This window comes from Chaetodon trifascialis, chromosome 15 (genome assembly GCF_039877785.1).
Source record: "Chaetodon trifascialis isolate fChaTrf1 chromosome 15, fChaTrf1.hap1, whole genome shotgun sequence".
Lineage (NCBI taxonomy): Eukaryota > Metazoa > Chordata > Actinopteri > Chaetodontiformes > Chaetodontidae > Chaetodon > Chaetodon trifascialis.
Window position 1 is genome coordinate 11,834,813 of NC_092070.1, and position 23,907 is coordinate 11,858,719.

At 40.8% G+C, this 23,907-nt stretch overlaps 3 protein-coding genes and 1 long non-coding RNA gene across 5 annotated transcripts; 2 read left to right on the forward strand and 2 right to left on the reverse strand.

The window, feature by feature from the left end:
* Positions 1-78: 78 nt before the first annotated feature.
* On the reverse strand, positions 79-3,222 carry tmem11 (transmembrane protein 11). Of its 2 annotated transcripts, XM_070982119.1 has the most exons (3): positions 3,158-3,222; positions 2,695-2,863; positions 79-1,076 (listed from the first exon to the last, which is right to left on the reverse strand). In XM_070982119.1, the coding sequence occupies exons 2-3, from the start codon at positions 2,739-2,741 to the stop codon at positions 560-562; spliced, it is 564 nt and encodes a 187-aa protein (XP_070838220.1). In that variant the 5' UTR covers positions 2,742-2,863; positions 3,158-3,222; the 3' UTR covers positions 79-559. The 2 variants fall into 2 exon arrangements, with proteins under 2 accessions (XP_070838220.1, XP_070838221.1); XM_070982120.1 differs by lacking the exon at positions 3,158-3,222 and having other exon boundaries at positions 2,205-2,706.
* Positions 3,223-4,273: 1,051 nt separating this feature from the next.
* On the reverse strand, positions 4,274-7,836 carry natd1 (protein NATD1). Its single transcript, XM_070981271.1, has 3 exons — positions 7,657-7,836; positions 6,359-6,477; positions 4,274-6,003 (listed from the first exon to the last, which is right to left on the reverse strand). Exons 1-3 carry the CDS (start codon positions 7,754-7,756, stop codon positions 5,887-5,889), a joined length of 336 nt encoding a protein of 111 aa, XP_070837372.1. The 5' UTR covers positions 7,757-7,836; the 3' UTR covers positions 4,274-5,886.
* Positions 7,837-9,074: 1,238 nt separating this feature from the next.
* Positions 9,075-11,228, forward strand: LOC139343083 (uncharacterized). Its single transcript, XR_011603091.1, has 3 exons — positions 9,075-9,189; positions 9,936-9,999; positions 11,127-11,228. It is a non-coding gene; the product is annotated as an uncharacterized lncRNA (long non-coding RNA).
* Positions 11,229-11,331: 103 nt separating this feature from the next.
* Positions 11,332-22,709, forward strand: LOC139343192 (early endosome antigen 1). Its single transcript, XM_070980680.1, has 16 exons — positions 11,332-11,475; positions 11,758-11,857; positions 12,023-12,158; positions 15,118-15,227; positions 15,458-15,768; positions 15,903-16,144; positions 16,315-16,425; positions 16,606-19,575; positions 19,992-20,139; positions 20,421-20,526; positions 20,961-21,117; positions 21,275-21,361; positions 21,632-21,718; positions 21,806-21,947; positions 22,339-22,430; positions 22,562-22,709. Exons 1-16 carry the CDS (start codon positions 11,424-11,426, stop codon positions 22,616-22,618), a joined length of 4,908 nt encoding a protein of 1,635 aa, XP_070836781.1. The 5' UTR covers positions 11,332-11,423; the 3' UTR covers positions 22,619-22,709.
* The last annotated feature ends 1,198 nt before the right edge of the window (positions 22,710-23,907 follow it).

Below are 23,907 nucleotides of genomic sequence, written 5' to 3' on the forward strand. Positions count from 1 at the left end.
AAGTTGCAGCTATTTGCATTTTTCGGGACATCATGTAGAATCCATTTAATGAAAAAAGTAAAATAAAATACAGAAAAGTGAGTTTGAAATATCCTAATGTTTAATGAAAGGGTGACGTACTGATCAGCAAGAAAGGGGTGTACAGTAAAACTACGAGGGAAAGGGGGAAAGAGCTTGGTACTCAAAACACGTCGGTCCATTTCATCTGCAATACAAGTCAGTCCAGACGAACTGCTGTCATACCCTTGTGCACTAGCTTGTGGTGTCAAGAATGCAGGTGGAGGGTGCAGGGGAGGAGGCGCAAGGGTACTACAGAGATAAGTGTGCTGTTGCTGTCACATAGAAGTAAAGGAAGTGTCAGGGAAAAACAATTCCTTCTAGTTTTAACTATATCCCTCTGATCGAAGTTCAAAATGGAAGCACCCACCACATGTGTGGAGGTAACTGCTGGGCCTGATCGTGACTTCCACTTTTCTTACATCTGGGGGTGGATGGTTTCTGTTTTTTTGTTTGTTTTTTCCATTTTTCTGTTGGTTCTTAAACCCTCTTCAGAGTGCACTCATACAGCATAGAGTTCGTAGATCTTCTTGGCGCAATACGCCAGGGCAGCCAGTGCTATCGTATTATGGAGTCTCTTTCTGTGGATGTCATCCCTGCGTACCAATACCACGGGCGTCGAGGAGGTGAGTGTATGCAGGGGCAGCCGCGAGAGTTTTTGGCTGTCGTATTCCACCTGGTACTTGCAGCAGGGGTCAAATTGCCATGAAATCCCGTACAGGGCAGCACAGGCCACACTGAGGGCGCCAGCAGGCAACGCCACATAACGCGAGTATTCGGGGGGCAGTGAAAGTGGCGTCAGGAGACAAGCGGCGCCTGACAACACAGCCGTCTTGTGCAGGCAGTTGCCCACGGTAATCCATCGGGCCGTCTCATCCCCGATGCGTGTGGGCTCGATAACAATGTATTTATACTGGGCCTCCAGTGCCTGCTCCAGTTCATACTCAAACTGGTCCTGCGCATTCTCCCCATTGTAGATCTCGTGCACAATGTAGCAGTCTGTAGCCGCCATCACTCCCCTGCGCAAAAAAACAGAAAAACCAACAAGGAAAGTGAGAGAAAGGATAGAGAGTAGAGTAACAGGACTCTTCAGATATGGTGTAAGACTGGCCTGGCTAAGTTTTTAAACCAATTTGCCCATTCTTAATGGATCTTTGTATAATTTTAGTCTACAATAGCTAAGACAAACTTTCCCAGCTGGTTATTTTACCCAAATGGCTTCTCAATCAAAATTCCATAAGGTTTACCATATCACACCATATAGCATATCTCTCACTACCATAATTAACATATAATCTGTAACATGCATGTAGAAATTATATATTTGATTTATGTTAAACAAAAATAAAGAAATAACATGGCATATGCAAAATGTTCTCCTGTTGAAAAATATTAAGTGTATAATTTACACAACACACTTCATTTGTTGCTCTTAATCGGTACTACATGGCACTGAACTAACTACATGAATACAAGACCAATTAATTACATTCACTTTCTATGACTTAATACATTCTTGATGAAACACTGATGACCTCCACAATATAAGATGTGGTGTGTGAATGTGAGGACATTTTTACAACATTATCAAGGCAATTTCAACTTGTAATCTTGAATGTGTCAACACTATATGCAACTCAACATTTGGATATCATCACTTCAAATGAGGGCACTTGAGTTGCACAAGTAATTTTGCTCCATATTGTTTTACATTGATTCATAACTACATCATGTCAAAATTACCAAATGGCCAACGAAAGTTTTCAAAAGTGATTTGCTGTCAACAAAATACCTTCATAATGTGCAATGCGGAGTTAAACATAAAACGCAGTATTTGCGACTCTATAACCAACAACTCTTTCGAACATTGTTGATAGCCTCTTTGATTAACCGACTAGTACATTTGGTTCTAACACCCCTATAAACTGATATGTTTCCGATTGTTTGTAAATTATCTTCAAACATTACGAGTACATGTGTCGATCAGTGACAACACTCTGAGGCCTTCCAGTACATGTTGACAAGCAAACCCTAACTACAAAATAGATACCGAGCTTATCCGGCTTCAAAGACAGCGGGGTTTTGGCAAAGTAGGCAAAGAATTTGAATGCGCATCGGATACAAGTGAAAAATCATTTTAGGATTACCGTGTCAGGGACATCATGTACCCCAGCGTCGGTTAGATAGCGGTGGCTAACTCGCTTGTATGGTAGAAAGTTGGAGGACTGGTCAGCTAAGTTGAGGACCGTTTTAATTTCAGAGCAGGTCGATAAACACAGCGGACAACATTGTTAGCTCAACCAGGACTGTGTAGCATGTGAACCGTGATAAATCTCACCACCATTCGCACCCACATGCGGCTAAACTCAACTTTTCTCACCGGTAAGCGGCTGGTGTGAAATAACCAAAACATCACATGAGCTGCTAGTTTGTTTCCTTGCTAACGTTAGCAAACCGTGCACGTTAGCCAGCTAACGTTAGCTAACCATTCCATAAAATTCCGACTTGACGTGTTGGCATTTGACATAAAATCCCAAACGATATGCATGTTCGGAATCTGGCGAATGGTGACATCTACAAAAAGATGTGACACATTAAAACATTTTCGCTTAATGGCCAAGATGTGGAGTAACTGACCTCTCCCTGCTTACTGGGACACCGCGCCTCCTTCCCAGCGACGCCATGTTGGAGATACAACCGTGATTGCAGTTGACGTATGACGGCACCCAGCCTTCTGGGTAATGAAGTGCGTCAACAAAGTCGATGCATCACTTGGACACGAATGCGGACCACAATTCCCTTGATGCTATGAAGCCAGAGTACCTGACGTTACGTATTTTCTAACAGCACATTGAAGTTTGAGAGGTCAGGTCAGACCATATTCTGAATAAATCAAACATAAAGAAACGGAGGTATGTTTCTTTAAAACCTAATAATTACTGTATCATTGAACATCAAATATAGGAGGCATATCTATTTTTTAAAAAGCAAAGTATATTGCACGCATCGGTTATAACATACTGTACACAGTATGCAATATAATGTCCTATCCATCTCGCTTTGTAGTAATATTTGTGTTTGTATACTTTTGGGTACTTACCCATACTGTGCCCTCGCGCGCTCTGTCCTGGTGTCCCCGTGCACTTGTATGGGCTGCTTGTCCGCGTGCTGTAACCTGAGGCGCTTTGGATGTAACAACTAGAATGTGACGTTCAGGAATGTGGGATCTGCCGAAACCAAATGCTGCGGCCGTGACAACACTTGTTAGAGCTGTATTATGTCTGCCCGTGCATTGTTAATGGCACAAAATAGTGCAACCCCAATTCCAAAAAAAAAAAAAAAAAAAAAAAAAAAAAAAGTTGGGACACTGGATAAAACATAAAACAGAATGATCATTTACTAATCCTTTTCTTTTTAATTTATTTTTTTTACACATACTCAATTGAAAACAGTACAATGTCATTCATGCTTTACCTCATCAACTTCATTTTTGTACATATCTGCAAATTCTGAATTTGATGCCAGCAACTCGTTTCAAACAAATTGGAAAAGGAGGGATCATGATTGGGAAGGAAAGGCGCATCCTCGAAAGGCTCAGTCCTTCACAAACAGGATAAAGGATATTACTTCATGGGCTTGTGAACACTTGTATTGATCAATGATTGCGTTCTGTTTTTCTTTACGTTTTACACAGCGTCCGAACTTTTTTGGAATCGGGGTTGTACAGCGTCCACCTATTTGATTCACAACATCGTCACTAGATGGCGCCAAAAACGAGTTTGAAAAAAATCTGCAAGTGCCAGTTTCTCTTATTAAATTATTGAGTTGTTTGCAGGATGTTAACGTTTTTATTAAAGACATGCTATACCTAAAGTCACACATCCATAATTAAAAGTTGAATGTTTTTAAGTAGCTCTCTGACTTACTGCACATGTAGTAATTATTGCAGTAAACAGTAATTACTCCACCCTGCTCATATGTAAAGTGGTGATCTGACCAAGGAAAAGTGTTTTGAGGTGGTATTTTCAAGGTATTTTCAAACACTGAACTAAACACCACAGTCCTAACTGAGACATATTTGTGAAATTACATCTTGATACAAATGCACCCTGGCTAAAAATGTATTGTGTAGTATCAAAACTTATCTTTAAAGTTGGCTGCAAGTGCATCTTCCTCAGTTTTCTTAGACATACATACTTTGACATTAATAATGTGATGAGTACTTGATTTATTTATTTATAGACAACAAGAATGGGGGGGGGGGAGTCTCAAGCACAAAATAACATAATGAGGATTGGTACATTTTGACGCATTTGGTAGAGCCACATGCTCAAAAGCTCATTTCCAAAAACAAAACAAAAAAAAAAACAAATATAAAGATAAACAATAAACAAAAAAGACACCTTTAATACCTCAGCCTATCAGTAGGTGTGTATCACAGAAAGGAAAGTTTTACAAAGGGAAAGTGGTTTCCTGCAATTACCTCTAAGCGATTAAAGCAGATAGGGTCTGCATTGCGTGTTGATGTGTGTCCTGCCAGAGTGTCTTGAGTAACCTGAGCTCATTTTCTCCTCAACACATAAGATTGTCGACAGCAAAAGCTCCTGAAGAGCCAAAAAAGGACCCCCCCCCCCCCCCTTTTTTTAAGTAAAAGTTTTCTTCTATGATGACCTTTATCATTTTGACATCAGCTGGCAAAAGAAGCCTTGTGGGTAACAGAAAAAAAACAGGACAGATGACCATCCAGTGTCATTTCCCTGAATGACAGAACAAAGGATGGTGGACACAATACACTGTAAATGCCCTGAATGTTGAATGCGGAAATGCTGGTTTGAGCAGAGATTTACCCATATCTACACTGAGGTGTGGTTTCACACAGTGACAAGCTTCAGACCCAATTATCACACGCGTGTCTGTAACTTAACAGTGGAGGAGGTGATGAGTTTTGTCTTGAGGCTTGTTCAGGATTGTACTTCCAGAGTGAGAAATCCTCAGTTTTAATCTTTGGTTTAAAAGTCCCCGCATCTTTGACCAGTCAATTTATAACTCAAATTATGGACAGTAAGTTTCTATAACTGGGAAGAATGGAAGCAGATCACTGGAACCAACAGAGTTCAGGAATATAAATGTCTTCAAAATACAGGTTACATGTTTAAAAAAATGACCCTTTACCAACCAAATTTATGCATATACCTTGAAAAAAGTTTTTTTGAGTAGCTTGATGTTTCAAAGATGCATTTCGCATTTTCAGTTCACCAAATTATCATTTCAGCCCTTGAAACACAATTTCTTGAGCGGAGTGTAAAAGAAATTGAAAAAATGGAAAAAAAAAAAAAAAAAAAAAGCTACTGCAAGATGACGCCTGGGTGTGTCATCTTGTAGCACCACTCACAACTAGTGAGTCCAGAGGAGGACAAAAATATGCAACATAAGATCTGACTCACATCTGGTCTCATTACATGCCTAACCCTTGCTTCCAGTCAGTGATAGGTGCACGTCCTGAAGGTGTCTGTCTGAGGTAACAGGCTTGAGCTTTGGTTAGTTCATTTGCTTGTAGTTTTACAAGCTGACCTGCTGATTGACTTCCTGTTTCTGGTGAGTGTGTATCCCCATGTTATGCACATGACTGACCCATCAACCCAACGCTCAGCTCACAGACGTCTTTGTAGCGAGATCACTTGTCTCTGGAGTCACTCAATGTCATGTTTAACAACGCCTGGAAGGTCCTCTGTTGTATTATCAGCCTGTAACTCCAAAGCATGCTGCCACACTGCATTTATCCCCTGGGAGTCTCTGTCTCCTTCTCTTCTCTGTCGGAGCACCACAGGGTCATTGATAAATATGTTCAAAGTACTGAGGCTGAGGATTCTCTTTGACGTATTTCTGAATGTACCAGCAGGTCAAGTGGGCTTTCAGATCCTCTTCCACCACAAAATCCATGGCTGCCTGCCATCACAGAAGCATAAAAATCAGACAGCATTTTATATGGACCCTTATTTTATTACACCTTTAACATTTAACTATGTGAGCTGTGCTTGAGGACATTTCCCATGCATAAGTGGTAAAATCACTGATGTTATCTAAATAAGGTACTCTTCTGCTTTTTATAATAAAGTAAGTCAGCCCTACAGGTAATCGTTTGACTTATTTGAGTTCATACACTCACAATGCTGTACACTTAAAAGGAAATGAGAAAAGGCCCGATCTGTGTTTTGTAAACAACAACAAAAAGGTTAAATAAAAGGTTATTAAATTCTGCATGTGAACACACTATGGTGAATATAGTCTTTATGAGTTTTACCTTGGCCAGGTGCTTGGCTATTCCTCTCCCTCTGTAAGCATCTGGAACTTCAGTGTGTTGCAAGTCGACCGTCTTCTTTCCAACGTATTCATACAGAAGCACCGCACGGTCATGAGATCCTGAGGGCAGACAGAAGTGAAGGCTCTCAGCTGTATTAAGTTTGTCTCCACCCAACCCAGTTTTCTATGGTTTTCAAACAGCAACTGGACACCACCTTGCTTGGAGATACTGATCATACTTGCATGTAATTCTCAATGTTTCAGGGCAAACCTGATACAGCAGTTTCATAAAAATTGCTCTCCGTGAAAATTGACAACCACCACCATAAACAAAAACACAGTCCTATGCTATTAACTATCAAGAGTTGAGCATAAACCCACTGGCTAAATTGAAGTTATTGATCAAGCTGTAATAACAGCGTTTAATCTATCTACAATACTGCAACATGGCTGCTGAATATGAAGTAATATGACCTCAAAACAAGAGAGTAGCACGTGATATGGTGCCACAGTCAATAGACTACATCTTAAAGGAACCACATGGCCTAATCAGGTACAAACAAGTGCTTGTGGGAAAGGATGATGTATTTTTGCAGGAGAGAGACAGAGATTGACAAAGATCTTCATTCAGCAAAGAATCTCATACAGCTGTAACGCACAAGAACATCTCAATTCATAGATGATCACACATAATATAAAACATTCAGAACACTTCCAAACATCTGCATTTTAGTTTATCATAAACTAAAAAGGTCCAAAGACCAAAAACTAAGGGCAATTAAGATTTAAACTGAAAAAAGTCCCCCGACCTGTACGAGGGTCTGACTGATAAAACACGATGCATTTTGCCGGTGGGTGATTGTTGTTTGAAGCATAACTTGGAGAGGTTGGGGAGGGGAACTTGGTTGTTATAAGACATCTTCACTCAGAAGAATAATCGATGTTGAGGAATGTCTTTAGTGAGTGCACGCTATTTAAGGTTGCATAATTGCTTTCAGGAAAGGAACGACGAAAATGTTTTCGTCGTGTCCAAAACAGCAGAGAAAAAACAAGCTGTTGAAGTTACAAGTCGAGGCACTGCCCTCTATTCAAACAGCTCCTGACAGGAAATAATGTCAGAACAAAGACGTGACATTTCAACTACACGAAAATAAAAACGAGTCTGTGTCTGAAACGGCAGCTGGAGTTATCAATAAGGGCACGACGACGATGCTGGCAGCAAGAAAAACTACACCAACATCTGAGCTAACATTAGCTAGCTAGCCAGCTAGCATGCTAATGTTTACATGTTGAACTTACCATTGAGTCTTATGACAAACTGCCGGCGCTTTTTATCGTGTTCCACCTGAATCTGAGAGCTATTCGCGTCGAAGGCGTTTGCCTGCGCTGCCTGTGCCATAGTAGCTTGCTACGGCTGACGATGATGGCTATGCTATCCCACAGTGTTGCTAACCAGAAATGGCTACATGAAATGATGAAAGCAAAACACTTCATCCAACGAAATCAGCTGTGAGGTCACGTGACATCCAGCGAATCAACGCCGCTGCTGACAGAGAGAAGGAAAAGGTACCGATAGATTTAAAGATTAAGATTAGTGCAATATAAGTAACTATTACAAATTGTTATAATGATGTTAATTATGATAATACGATAATAATGTTGTTGAGAGGAGAAGCAGAGACTGTTTGACGCCTGAAAGTGAGGAAACCATCAAACTCTGAGACCGACCTCGAATGTTTCACATGCTGCATTCAGGCCACGTGGGAAAACAGAACTTGAATAGTTTAATTCAATCGTCCAAAGGTGAAAGAAACACCTACTTTGAACATTAATTAAGAAATGGTCATAACATATCGGAAATACAGCGATTGTTGATTTTAGTATTGAAGGGAAATTATTCAGAGATCGAATAAAACTGAAAGTTATAATATACCAACTTTGCTTATTGCACTATTAAAATAACGTCATATTAAAATCAGATATGCTTGCAACACTTTTCACATTTGTGTGTGTCCCATTTGCATGTTTAGCAAAATCTAAAATTCACACATTAATATTACCTGATACTATCCTTTAAAACTACTTAGAATTGACATACTGTGACATACTGTTAACCTCTAGATATATACAAAAAGGTTAAACAATTTGTCATTTCAATATCAGGAAAAAAATTATTTTTATTTTTTTATTTGGAGCCTCTTTTGTTCCCATGTGTGAGCCACCAAATAGATTTACACTTTTTGCCCTGACCACATACACTTACATGATTATTTAGTTCAGGCACGTTAGCTCTAATTGTGTAATAATTGATTTTTGGGCATTTAAACAGTGCATTCAGTCAGACAAGTGATAGTTCAGGTCAGGTCACAGCTCACAGGTCCACAGTGGCAGCTGTGTTGTCAGTAAACAAATATTTCTCAGCTCAAGTTCATGTTTTTTTTTGTGTGTGTGTTGTAGATTGTTGTTATGTAAATTAAATACTGTGTCTTAATATAAACTTGATAGACATTTGAGTATTTCTAGATATTGTGGCCAGATATGTCAAGATCACTAAAATTACAGAGTAGTAATCCTGTTAAGGTGTTGGTCTAATCCTGCAAAACTCTAATGCAGTATGTCAACTCTATGTGGGATTATGTGTGTCTCTCTGTGTGTGTGGGACACTGTTTTCTAGACCTGTTCGTGATTTCTTCTCTCTGGTTTTTGCCACAGTGAGAGGGAGAACGTACCTCTTTTGTAGATATATTAGTGAGAAGTTGTCACGCTTATCTTAATGGTCTTTCAATAGTGTTCTTTCATTGTGCTGCTGAAAATGATTTCCAAGAAGCAAAGGTAAGTCGGCACTATAGCTGTTTCCTATGTGATGTAGAAAATTATTATTAAGGCATAATCTTCTGGAGTGAGTTCAAATTAAAGCTCAAACAGATGAATACATTTGTGAATTTTCTCTTTCTTAATGTGCAAGAGATGGATGTGGTATAGATTAAAACACGTTTCAAGCTTTGCGCTCTACATGGCACGCACATGGCTGCCATTTCGTTTCCTGTTACCTTCCTGCTGACTCTGGAATGTGATACACAGCTGAAAAAGAGAAAAAGACAAGATGTTGCAGCAGTTATTTGACAATCATTATGTATTTTTGCATTGCATTGTAAAGGTTCATATTATTAAGCTGATTCCTTTTTTTAATACCCAGCATCATAAAGTAACTATTTCTGCAACCTGGAACTTATATAATTGTGTTAGTATAGCAACTACATTGTCTCTTACACAGGAAACAGAATATTACGTGTTCATGAGAAAAATAGCTGCACAGATTATCCCTTTGAACAACAACAATCATCAGCGGCGCAGATGTGTGCAGACCACATATTATTTCCATTAACTTGCGCTACGTTCACAAGCTGTCTATGAGCTGCTTTACCAGTGAACACAATGTGGTTGAATTTTTTTGACACTTTTCAGCAAAATTATTAATACATGTATGCATTCATTCAGTATATAATGTTTTTTTTTGCTGAACAAGTGAGTAAGAATGCAGGATGATTTGCGCTTAACTGCCTTAACCTTATCTATAGCAGGTGGCATGAGACCCTGGTAAACTCTAAGACCAACAAACCTACACTGAAGACAGGGGGGGCGGTAAGTTCCATATTCAGTCAGAAATTCAAAAATGCTGCTTTGGTCATTTAGTGATAGTGAAAAAAATGAAAATGAGGCTTTCAATAGGGGACAATAAAAGCCCTGATTAACTGTCCCAGTTTACAACATGCAGCACAGCAGTATGGTTACACTTGTTTTGTGTGGTGAAATTGCCTTACTGGATCGTGTGAGGTCCTTCAAATGAGATCCTGAAAATGCCTTTGAGTGTCTAAACTCAACAACAACAACAACAACAACAACAACAACAACAACAACAACAACAACAACAACAACAATTAAACTCTTAAACAGAGAAATTGTTCCTTCTGCAGGCAAAAGTCTGCTGAATTTGACGCATCTGCTCAGGTTTTGTCACTTTTCTTTCAGTGCTGACAGAAAAATCACTGATTCCATTATAAATAGTTTTGGAAAATATCTTTTTGATAACCTGATTTTACAAGGGTCGAAGTACAGCATCTTACGGTATAACAACTCCCCCTTCCTCCAGCAGCCAATGCCAACTGTATTTATAAAAGCGTTTAATGTTATTGCAGTATATTAATGTTCTCTGTTGCTCATTTAACATGAACACCATTTCCTCAGAGTGGGTGCATGTTTTTGCAAGACGCGGATGCATTTGGTTTGATTTGTGTAGCCATTAATGGCCGAAGACCAAGTCAGCGTAGTTACAACCTACACAAGTCGCTAAGTCAGGGCTCTTCTAGCCTCCTCTAATTGATTTCTCTGTCTTGTGGTCCGGCCACAGATTGATTGCCTCTGCAGTTGGTGAGGTTGCATCTGCAGAGACTGGAATAGACCGTCTGGGTCTGATGGCTTTCCAGTGCTCAAGTGTGATTAAGTTTAATGTGTGTTTGTCCATGATCGCAGTGTTGGTCAGATGGTACTTAAGCAAATTAAGAGCTCTTGTGAGGATTAAAAGGTCCTCTCCAGTAGTGATTGGATTGTATGTGTCAAAGAGTCCAAGTTGGGGGGTGAGCAGGAGGTACGATGTTTGACATTTAAATATCATCATCCTCAGAACTGAAAACCATACAAAGCTGTCTTTTTGTGACTTTTTTTCTACACGATCACTGTTTAGCCTTTCTGTTATGTTCTCTCTCTTAAAGGAACTAGCAGCATCAAAGGCACCTGTGTCAGGTGGAGGTAAACAGGCTGGCAGCAGTATATCTAAAAGCAGGGTTAGCTATGGAAGAAGCAACAGCCTCAGCAGCAGAGGCAGTGACTCGGCTGCTGGTGGCAATAAGGCTGCTGGCACTTTGAAAAGAGGCAGTCTGAGCCACCAAGGCTGCGTTGGCCACCAGGGTACCAGACAAGCGTCTCATCCTGCCAGACCGGCTCTCCACCTCTGCAGCAGCCGGAGCTTTTCTTCTCTCCACACCTCCTCTCTGACTGCTGCTCCATTCATGAGGAGCAGCCGCTCTCTCAGCAGACTCGACCAAAGATCCGCTAGAGACGGTAATTTCATTCATGTTTCATTTCTGTGTGTTTCTGTGTAGTTCTCGAGCATGCATACAGAGGATTCATCATTCATCCAAATTAAGTTATATTATTGTCAAAAACAATTCTAAATGTGGTGGTTGAGTTTTATTTTGCTTTTTATTAGTGTTTTTTCAGTTGCACCATGACAAAGACTATCTGAAGCTTTTGTAAGAAAACAGTGAAAATACAACAAAAGAGGCCTCTCAAATTATTTTACATGTAGCTGTTGTTGTTTATTTACTGCTGCCTCTGAAACAGATTCAGGTGCAGTCCCAAGTTCACAAGTCAATGAAGGACAAACCACAGAAAAGAAAGCCCGGAGTTGTGATCAGCTGTTCTCCTCCAAGGAGCAAATCAGGTTTTTTGTTGTTTTTGAAGTATTTCAGAGCATTTTTTTAATTTATGGGTGTTCTGTGAAATGCTGTTGTTGTGTTGCAATATATTTCAAATGACTGATACATGTCAGTGATCTGTCAGTAATAACCATCAACAATGCGTCCCATTTATGTTTTCATCATTAAAGAGGTAACGAAGACCAGTGTCATGGTGATAATGCTGAGACAATGAAAACAAGCAGCCCCTCTGAGCCGCTGGAGTCTTCCCCCTCTCTGGTTTCCACAGCTGAATGTCATCGTCAGTGCAACAAAGTAAAGAAACAGGTACTTTCAGTTTTTCCTTTAATGTGTAGTTATGAATACATGTTTTCTAAGTAAGCGTTAACTGCTGATGCTGGATTTAAGGCCCTGCAGCCCAGAAATGTCAAAGATGGGTCTCTGCTTTTGTCTGTCTATACCAATCAGCATATTACAGACATGTATTGATTGTACTATATCTTCTTGCGTAGTTGATTGGAACTGGTGCATGCAGTCACTCAGTGAATGTCGGGGTTGTTCGCTCTGGTTTCTTGCTGGTTAATGAAGGAATGGCACATCTTGGCCCCATTGTTATTCACCAGGCTCTGAGGGCAGCGGACAATCAAAGAGAAACTACCCAGGCTTAACATAGAGAACAGATTTTTAAAACCCCAAAACTGTGAAATCAAGACCACAAGGTTCAACAAAACATTGTGTTCTACTTCACAAACACATGGAAACTGTTTTCATAGTAGTGAGTTAGATGCTGTCTCATGGAGCGATCATTCACATCAAACTATTCCAAAGTCAGAAAGCTTTGAAAAAATGACACAATACCTCTGTGAGTGATGAAATTCCTGCTAACTGGAACCAACACCAAGATTTATGCCTCTTTTTTTTTTTTGGCCCTTTTTTTATGTGTGCATTTGTGACAGTATCCTTGAGGCTTTGTTGGTTGGTTCATTTGCAATGTTTCTTACACCTTGGCACTTTTAGACAATTTAATGAAGTGGGAATCACTGGAGCACTGAAGGGCAATCTCGACAGAGCTACCGAATAAAAAAAAGCACAAATAAAGTTTTTAGTAATATTTTACAAATACTGAAACCCAAGACTTAAAAAAATGGATTAAAAATGGAACAATAAAATGCCTGAAATTTTATAAATCATGTTAAAACTCTCACTTTAAGTATGAATTGTATTGCAGCAGCAAAATCATAATCCAAGAAAACCTGTGTGAAACATTCAAACCTCCATAGAAAAGTGACCTATTAGATGTTCAATGACTCCATGTCTCCCTGTTAAACTCATTCTGAAGTGAGTGGGGAATCCAGTGCTTTAGAAGTTATATACAAGAACTCCCTCTGCTTCTTATTAATTCTGTTATTTTGGGATGCAAAATGCAGGCAAATCCCTTATGTTTTTAACTTAATGATGACTCACTTTAAGTAGATCATGATTTGCTCAGCATCAGTTAAACCCTCTTTTCTGTGCCAGGAGTTGAAACGTTCGTCCCTTCCTCGTTACTGCCGGCTCAAATCCTTCAAGTGCAGAGATGCTGAGGCCTCTGCTATTGTGAGTCTGATCATGACACATTCTCGTAATAGTCTGAGATTTATTTACAATATATAACAAACACCGGCTCTTTTACTTGTAAATTTCTCAGCCTCCTGACTATTTCAGTTGTTAGCACGTATAAAAACAAAAAATATTGCATTTAAATAATAATCAACACAAGCCATCATTTTGACATACATACAGTATTTTTGGGTATGAGATTCTTTGCTTCCTCCTCAGCCTGACCTCCTCAACTTTAAGAAAGGATGGATGATGCGGCAGGATGCATCTGGACAGGTGAATTGGTCAATTCACACCGATTTGAAATTTTACGGGCCATGGCATGATTACAGGTCTGACAATCGTGTTCTGCTCTGACTGTGAATATGTCTCCCATAGTGGCAGAAACACTGGTTTGTCCTGACTGGCCAAATCCTGAGGTTCCACAAAGATTCTATAGCTGAGGAGGTGCGCTGTATTCCACTATAATCTGCTTTGTTAAATGAAGAGATAAATGTAACATTACAGCTGGAGAAGAAGCTCATATGTCTGTCAGTATGGACACTGATCCCAGCGAACTTAAATATGCAGAAAAGAAAAATCACAAAGTCTTCAAATGTGACATCAGACACTCAGACATATGACGCTCTACTCAACATCAATGTGAGTGAATGTCTGACTGCAGGTTTATGTTACAGATATTTGTTCCCTGATTGTTCATTTCAGGCAGCTGATGTGGATGGTGAGATAAACTTGTCCACATGTTTTGACATCACAGACTACCCAACTCAGAAGGACTGTGGTTTTCAAATTCATGTGAGTTCAATAGTTGCTCAAATTTACTGTCGAATAGATGCACAATGCCTATCATTCAATGAGTCTGATCACATATAGCATCACATGTGTTCCATGATATGTGGCAAGTGTGACAAGGCATGAGCAGAAAATACTTGCGCATACTTTTTAATTAGGTATGATAAAGAGCTATATGGATCCCCCCCATCATGATCTCAATGTATCCAAACATGAATGGCTTATTAAATATTTTTACCAGTAAAAGAAAGTTATTCAGCAACTACACATGCAGGTAGGCGAAACAGTATGTAACAATGTCTAACCAATCAGAATCGAGGATCTTTAAGCAGCTCCTTTGGTTAAAGCTGCTGGTTGGTGTTGGAAAACGATGGACCAGCGGCTTGTTTGTGACTGTGCTCCTTTTGGCCTCTCTACTAGGAATGTGACAGTCTGCATAGACTGTCTGGTGTGGGTGTGCTTTGTAGAGGTGAATTACATCAACTCTGTGGCTTTGCACTGGTACCGCAAAAAAAGGTGGAAAAAAGGATGATTTTTTTGTGTCACTCAGAGATTTATGATGTTAGACATGTGATGATCCTAAATATCTGAGGTAGGGATCCACACAAAGATCAAGTTCCCTGACTTACATGTGTTTTTTTTTGTGGGTTGATCTGTGTCGGAGAAGCAATGTCCTCTTTAATGTTGTAATGATGCATTTTACACAAAGGTATTCTCTGCAAACCCCCCACTTCCTATGTTTCCCCCTTTATTTTGTGAATTATTTATTTATCATCAATGCAATCTTAGCTGCAATTGATCTGAAGCACCAATGCATACTTACTCTAACATACCTCAACACATTCACTACATTTCACTTTTAGGTATGTAATGAATATTATTTCTCTTTCCACAGACCAGAGACGGGGTGTACACACTCTGTGCTATGACCTCTGGGATGAGACACAACTGGGTCCAAGCAGTTTTGAAGAATGTGAGGCCCAGTCTTACACCTGACATCACATGGTAAATAGAGCGGGTTTTTTTTTTTTTTTTTTTTCTAAAAGTGCTGCATGGGTGGTCATGAGTCAGATTTCTAGATAAAATGTAATCCACTGTTTCAGATCACACATCACATTTCCTTCAGAGTTTACATCATCTTAACTCCTTATAGGTCATTTAATGGCTGTTAGTGGATTTAACATACTGAACAAATTACCCTTTGTGTAAAGAAGCTTCTTTTGTGTTCCTTGCAGCTCCCTCCCAGAGCAGACCACTCAACAGAAATCACAGCAAACAGACTCACAGTTGGCTGAGGGTCCGGTGGAAACTGGACACTCAAACAGCTTTTTGCAAAAGGACAAAATCAGTGACTGTGCAGAGGAAACTCAAAGACAGCAGAAAGAACAGGAGCTCAAACTGCAGCCAGAGAGAGAGCAGAGTTCTGATGATGAAAACTCTGCAGCAGCTATGATCTCCTTCTCTCTTCTGTCCTCCCCCATCTCCCCCTCCGCCTCGCATGCTCCATCTCCCATCAGTCCTCCACAGGAGGTGGAGGAGGGCGAAGGTACATCCTGTCGTCAATGTACGATCCCTGTTGCAACCACACAAACTAGTGTGTCACTGAACAACTGAATGAAATTTAGATCATTTCAATTTGCTCTATGTTTTACTAGCCATATTTTTTGCACATAAAACCAGGTGTGACAAATGCGTCGTCATGCATTGAAGGAGCCGGAAGTGACAGCTCCACTTCCACAACAATGCTGTCAAATGATGGGCGTTTTGATGAACATCCAAACGTGCCGAGTGAAACTGAGCAGCAAGTTAAAACCACACCCCAGAGTGAGGAGCAACAAGTGTCAATAAACATCAGCTGTGAGTGCATGAAGGTGAAGGAAAAGCTGCCCTGTGAGCAGCACACTGGGCAACTTGTCAAAGAGGTGAGATCACGTTTGAGTGCAAACACTTACCTGTTATTTTTCCCATGCCAAACAAACAAGGTGTCACAAACAGGAAATAACAAAAACTCAATAGAACAGGAGTGCACACGTGCATAGAAGCATGTTCACCTGAACGCATAAAGTACCTGTTTTGTGTGATTTCTCATCAGCTGGAACAAACACAGAAGGAACTGTCTCGACTCCAGCAGTTAAACAGCAATCTGCAGGAAGAGCTACAACAAAAGAGGGAGAGTCATTCAGGGGCAAGGGTTCATCCACAGGTACAACACAGAGGACACATAAAGATATTCACTATTCTTTTAGCAGCACTTGTCATGGCCGCTACCGTATTGTGAATATACACACTGTGTCGACACACCAAAAATCTTGCATATAACATACTAAAATATCATCATACAAAACACATATTGTCTTGATTAAAGCTCTCTATTGTCCTGCAGAATGATCTTTCAAAGTCATCAGAACAAACGTTGGCTTTACAGCGACTGCAGAAGATGAACCATGACCTCCGCTTTGAGCTGGAGGCTCAGAAGAGGAGTCAGGAGGAGGCCAGAGAAGCTGAACTACGGCGAAGAGTAGATCTCTTAGCTCAGCAAGCACAGTTACTGGTCACAGGTGATGCAACAGCACTTGCGCAAGCCCATCTAGAGCAAGATCGACGGCAGTTTCAGGAGCTACAAATGGAGTGGGAACGTTGCATGGCCTCCCTGAAGTCCCAGCTGAATATCAGTGAGGAGCGGAGGAAAGAGGCTGAGTCGCGCTTCAGTCAGCTGCAGCAGGAGTTGCAGAGTTTCTGCAGTGTCCAGGAGGAGGCTGGTCGCTTGCAGCAACATCTCCAAGAGTTGACAACTCAGCTTCATGCCAATGAAGAAGCACAGGCTCAAAAGGAAGCTCGCTTGCAGAAGCATCTCATGCTCCTTCAAGCCAGTCAGGACAGAGAACGGAGGAGCTTGACCGTTAGCCTGGCACAGGCAGAACAACAGTCACGAGAGCTCCAGGAGAGACTGGATAGGGCTGAACAGCAAGTGGGGAGCCTAAATAAGACTCAGACCTGGACCAGGGAAATTGAGAAGGCTCAACAACAACTTCAAGAGGAGCTAGCATGTACGGTGTCTGCTGTGCAGAAACTTCAAGAGGAGAGGGAGCAGCTTGACCGCCGCTGTCAGGAGCTGCAGAACCAGTTATTTGAGGCAGATGGGGAGGTGAGCAGGCTGCAAACCCGCTTGAAAACAGATGAGACTCACTACTACAATCTTGAGCATTCATATGAGACAGTTTGTGAGGAACTGCAGCTGGCCTTAGGAAAGGTGCAGCAGAAGGAGTCTGAAATGCAGGATATACGAGAAGGCTACGACAGACTCCTGGACAGGAAGGAGCAGGAGCTGAGTGAGGTTTTGCTGAAGATGGAAGTCTTAGGTAATAGCCTGGAGGAGACAGAAGTTAAGTTGAATGAGGTGTTGAAAGTCTGCACCTGTGCCTCCTCTCAGGTGAAGGGTGAATCGTCAGACCCTGCTCAGCAAAATGACAGACAGCAAGAGGCAACTGATCTTTTCACCGTAAATGACAACAGGCCAAAGGCAACAGACAGTGCACAGTTGTCTAACAGCTCAAATGTCGTGGAACCTGCACAAGCCCGTTCTCGCTCTATTGACTCATCATATCAGAGCATTGTCGCTGCAGGGGATGACCCAGAAAGGTTTATGTCTGTGATCCAGACACTTGAAAACAAGCTTTATGCAACAGAGGAGAAGTTAAGGGACATCATGCAAAGACTGGAAGAGCATCAGAGTCACATCACCTGCCAGGACCCCCACCTTTGCTCCCAGCTCACGAGGAGCCGAGCAACAGCTCAGCACCTCAGTCTGCTGCTTCACAGTCAGGCCAAGCAGAGCCAGCGCTTTGCCCAGGAAACAGAAAACCGCTGCAGGATGTTGGTTGGTAGATTTCAGGTCGCTCTGAACATCATACAAGCCTGCAGGGAGAGGCTTCAAGCCACTCCAATTAATATTTCAGACTTTGAGAAGCAACTAGCCACTGTCGCTGCCTGCCTTCAGCAAGGAGAGAAAGATGCAGAGAAACACCAGCATGAGTCACGTAATGCCAGCAAAGGAGAAGACAAGATCCTCAATGATGAGACATTAGCTGGAGCTGAGAGCAACTTTGGTGCTAAAAGTAAACTCACTAATGCATCACCCCCAGAGGATGATATGGAAAGTGTTGGGAGGTGTTTAATGAAGGAACTGTTTGTAGTAGAAAAAATGGTGTCTGTGCTGCAGAGTCAACATGGCAGTGAACAATTGTCCTTAATACCAAGAGAGGATGAGGGGAATGTAGCACACAGGTACAAAAGCATAATCTCCCAAAGAATAGCCCTGAAAACAGAAGACAGGACTCAGTCTGGGAGAGCAGAATGTGACAACAATGAAAGGGCAATCAGTAAAGTCTGTGCTGAAGCGGAGCTCATTTATGCGGCCTTAAAATTTCAGCAGCAATATGAGAGCATGACTCAAATAAATAATGAAGAAGTGGGGCATCAAAGGAAGGGTCTGGCAGATGTCAGTCCCCCGGAGTTGGCTCCTTATGAGGAGCAAGTGCAGGTAAATGACAGAGGTTTAGAGGGAGCTGCAAAACCAGCTGAAAAGGATGACTCCAATGTTATAAAGGTAGAGGCAGAGAAAGCATCAGACTGGTTAGAGAGACTTACATCCCAGCTGCAAAGAAGGGCTAAATGCTTACGCCAGCTCTGCCAGGACATTTCTGATGGCAGTGAGGCAGAGTGTAGTATGAACGAGAACTGGGAAAATGCCTCTGCAGCTGACTTAAATTGGATGCATGAGCAAGCAAAGTTGATTTATTTGTCACACAGGCTGAACTTGGATTTAGAACAGGAGCTGCAGCAACGTGAGACATTACAGGACAAACTTCAAGCTTTGTGCAAAGAGCAGGCTATCACTTTAAAGGACGAGCAGGAGGCTTTTAATCACACCCTATGTCAGCTTCAGGAGGACAACAGTGTATTAAGAGAAGAACTAGAGCTGGCTGAGCAAAAGATAATATCTGTTGAGAATGGGAACCAGAGGCTGCTGGAAGACATACGGAAAATTGAGGATTATCATGAGGAACGGATGAAAAAACTGGAAACAGAATTTCAAGAGAAGATAAGGGGACTGCAACAGATCCATGAAGAGGAGATGAAACACTTGCATGGTTACTACACCAAGTCCTGTGCTTCCAAAGAGAAACAGACCAAAACCTGCACAGAGGCACCTGCTTTCACTGTGAGTGCCTCCTCCCTGCCAGACCAGACTGTGATGGAGGGAAAAACAGCAGAGGAGCTCAGGAACCGAATGATGGGAGGTGATGCAGCAGCCATGAGAGAGGCTTACCTGAAAGATCTAGAAAAACTTGAGGTAACAAAGACTTTTTTTTCTTGGTCGATTTAATAAGTAATTACTGTAACTTCTACTCATTTGGAGCTTTTTAGTTACTCATCAACCATCGTTCACTTTAATTGGAAATCTTACATCTCATATGAGTCCTTTAATTCTAATCTTTCATGATTTGTTGTAGTGGAAAAACCACTGTTCTTAAAGAGAGAAATGCTGAAGGGTAGAGAGCAGTACTTAAGTGTAGTGTTATTATGTTTCTTCATCTTTATTGCTGGACATTTGTCCTTCATAATCTAATCAATAAAATATCAAATTTAAACAATCACTGCTAAAAGAAACTTTTTTTTTGAATGAGTATGACATCAAAAAGCATTAACAAGTGCACACAACCACTACATAACACTATGGAGTCTCTCTTTTTCTAAATTTCATTATAGACATCTTGTGCTGAAGGCTTCACTGCTATGGAGGAGGTGCACAGGAAGCTGATTGGTGACCTACAGCAGCAGCATCAGAAGGAGGTGGCAGCACTTCTGAAGGAGAAAGACCACCTGCTGCAGGAAGAAACAGCTGCCACAATGGCGGGTAAAGAGGAAGTCATGCAAAAATAAAAGCACCGTAGGCCTATTAAGCCAATATAAAGACAATTTTTAAAATCTATTTATTTGTGATTGGCGATTTTTGCAGAAGTTGTAACTGCGTTTAAACTGATTGCAAACAATGAGCTCTACTTTAGTAATGGCCAATAAAGGAAATTCCTGTAATGACATGGGGGCCGACTAGATGAACTGCACTAGTTGAATGAATGTTACAGTGGCTCAGGGTTCGTGGTAAACAGTTATGCAAGTTGTCACATGTTTCTACAGCCATTGTAGCCATGAGGAGAGCCCATAAGCAGGAGCTGGAGAAAAGCAGACAGTCTCAGCACATCAAGGAGAGTGCTGATGTCACACAACTGCACATCCAACACGAGTGAGTGTCCTTTCACAGTGTTTGTTTTTTCTCTTACACCACGGCTCCTGACATGGGACATTGTATTGGATTGCATTATATTGTAATGTGTACCCTATGCAGTAAACTGGTCATTTACTGTATATGGTGTACATAGTAGACAACATAAATACATAAATACAAATGTGAAACCTCTTGAACTCACTGATTGCCAAAAAAACATGCCTAAAAACAGCTTAAACACACAGATCAAATTCCTTGCAAATTACCATGGCTATAGCCCTGTGCCTTGTGCCCTGTGGCCCTGTGCTCGGAGCTATTTTTATCTTATTATAGCAGCTTTTTAACTTTAATATTTAACCCAAATATCAATCACTTCCTCCTAGTAAAGTTTCTCCCAGAACTCTGCTCACTTTTCTGCATAATGTCATCTGTGCTTGTGATTTCCACTGCAGGAAGGAGATCCAGTTGTTGCATAAGGAGCTCGAGGCGTTGTCAGTTCAGCACGCTCAGAAATGCCTAGAAACCTCTCAGCTGAAGCAGGAGCTGCAAGATGAGAGGCAGTCCTTCATGCAGTGCCAAGAGGAAAACCAGGAGCTCAAAAAGAAGCAGGTATAAACACACGCACGCACACACGAAGGTGTCTCATTTGTATTCACTCAATGTAACCACATGTCGATGGCGTTAACAGTGTGTGTGTGTGTGTTTGTGTGTATTTCTAAAGCCATTTAGAGTTTATCAGTGTATCTTCTCTCTGTCATCCTTTAAGAGAGAAACAGAGTCTGAGCTACATTTCTCACTAAATGGGAAACAGCCACTTGTTGCCCCTCAGGTAAACGACTTCTATGAGATGGAGGTAAGTAAGTAAGTGGAAAGGTTTGACCTTTATCTTTGTACCACATCATGAAATCTCCCAAATACCTCCATCTGTCTAGTTTGCAAACTACAGATGTGATGAATCCAATGTAAAAAAAAAAAGGGTAGAGTAATGACATATTTCTATAGGAATGTAGTAAATGTTTGCACATGTAATCTTCTCCCCTTTACTCTAACACAGACCATATAAATTACAGATGATCCATAATATGGTCTTTATGACAGTGTATTGATGTATTTTATGCTACAGGTGATCCTGCGGGCGAGGGAGGCAGAGATGCAGTTTCTTAGACAGGAGGCTCGTTCTCTCAGGGAGGAGTTGAAGATTGCTCGGATGGTACCGACATCTCTTTAAACTTGCTGGATTAATGCTGTGAAAAGCTGCATACATTTATATCTCAGAGTTTGTGTGTGTGTGTAACAGGACAAGATATATGCCCAGAACAAGCTGAAGGCCTTCTACACGAACAGCCAGGATGAGCCCGGTCATGATGTCAACAAACTCTGTGAAGATTTCAAATTCGCCACTTGGTCTCCGGGCAGAGACGCCTCAGGACAGAGCCTTGGTGAGACACTCTGTGTACATTATGAAACTGAAGGAAAACTTCTTGTGACTCAGACATTCAAGTGTTTAACATATTCTTAGTTGGTGAGTGAACATGCTGCATACTTTGATGTGAAGCCTGATGTCTTTTGTCAGCTAATGCTTGACTACATCCATATTTAGATCCACCTCAAAGGAATAGTTTGACATTTTGGGAAAAAAGCTAATGTGCTTTCCTCCTGACAGCCAGACGAGAAGATCGATAACACTTTCATGTCTGTACAGTAAATGTGAAGCCACAGCAAGCAACTAATTATCTTTGCTTAGCATAAAAACTGGAAAAAGGCTGTTTCCAAAAGTAACAAAATCACTTTACAAGCACCTCCATTGATCTCCTCGTCTTGTTTCCTCAGAGGACACTGTGATAAACACAGGTAACGCTGCTTTTTTGAAGAAAACAGACAAATCATCCCTCACACGTCAGATCAGAGGAGTGAGATCAAAGGTAAAGTTTGCCCATCAGAAGGTCGGCTTTTGTCATTTAAACCATCTTTAACCATTTTCAAACCCTTGGCTCATAGTGAACTGTTTCGGTCATACTGATGCCGTTTCTTTTTATATGTGTTTGGCTTGCAGAGTTTAAAAGAAGGCCTTTCTGTCCAAGAAAGAATGAAGCTGTTTGAGTCATTCTGATCCAAACAAGACAAGGAGGTGGAATCTAAGCTCAGTACAGTTTAAAGAGAGAAGATGTATTTTTGTCTATTAAAGTATCAGTAATTTTGTCTTTGTGCTCTATGAGTTATATCATGTTTTTTTTTCTGTGTAAAAAGATGATTTGCTGTTATTTGTTGTTTATGTGTACATAAACAACAAAACAAGAATTTGTATGTGTGTGGGAGATAGAGAGAGAGAGAGAGAGAGAGAGAGAGAGAGAGGCATCAGAGTACCACCAGAGGGAGCAACAAACACTGACTTCTCTGGATAAACATTTCTAAAAGTTTGATATCAAATATGACAGAGCATTCACAAAGAAATTATATTCATATTTTGGTGCTCCGCACACTGCACAATGTAACTTATAGACACACTGCCAGTGTTTTTTATTACAAAATAACCCAGTGTGTTGCATCAGTTGTATAATAATTGCTGTTAACATATTCTGCCACTAGATGTAGCATAAAACAACATCTACTGTCCCAGCAGAGGCAGCAGAGATGATGTCAGTGTACCTGTGTCTGTTTTTAAACCTTAAAATCTGTCCTGCAGCTGCTGCAAGCAAAAGCAGACATGCAGCCATTTTATGACCACAAATATTTGAGTTGGAAAATGAAATAAGTGCAAGAATTTTAGGGCATTTTTTTTATCAGTATCTGAGAATAGTAGCTGTAATGTATGAAGCTTTTGTATTGTCGCATCAATAAGTTATGTAAAGACAAACAATAAAGTATTTGCCTCGTATTTGTCCGTTAGCCAAAACACATTGTTCATGTTTCCCTGGTTCCCTCTGACAATATCTGATTGGAGAAAGTGAAAGGTTGTGATACTGAAAACTAGCTTTCAGCAAAATCTGTTGTAAGGTACTAGATGGTTTATGGCTTATTATCAGCAGCATAGATAGGTAAGTGTTAGAGTAAGTGTAAGTGTAAGGTAGATTTGTTTTGACAGCGAGTGCATGTTCCACACAGAAACATACTGATTTACACAAAACATGAAATATTGGTCATATTTACACATAAACACTCATCCTCCTAAAAGCATATCTCCAATTCTGGTCCTCATCATGAGATATAAATGTGAGAGAGAGAAGGTCTTTTGTGACAGGTTGAGAAATTATTGGCTACTAAAACTAAAGAACAGTCTCAAGATCTGCCTGAAGTCATGAATGTGGTTCATGTCATGTGTTGTTAAAAGTGGTCTGATGACGTTTCTGGAGAGAATGCCAAACTCATGACGTCCAAATGCAAAACCAGCTCACTGACACT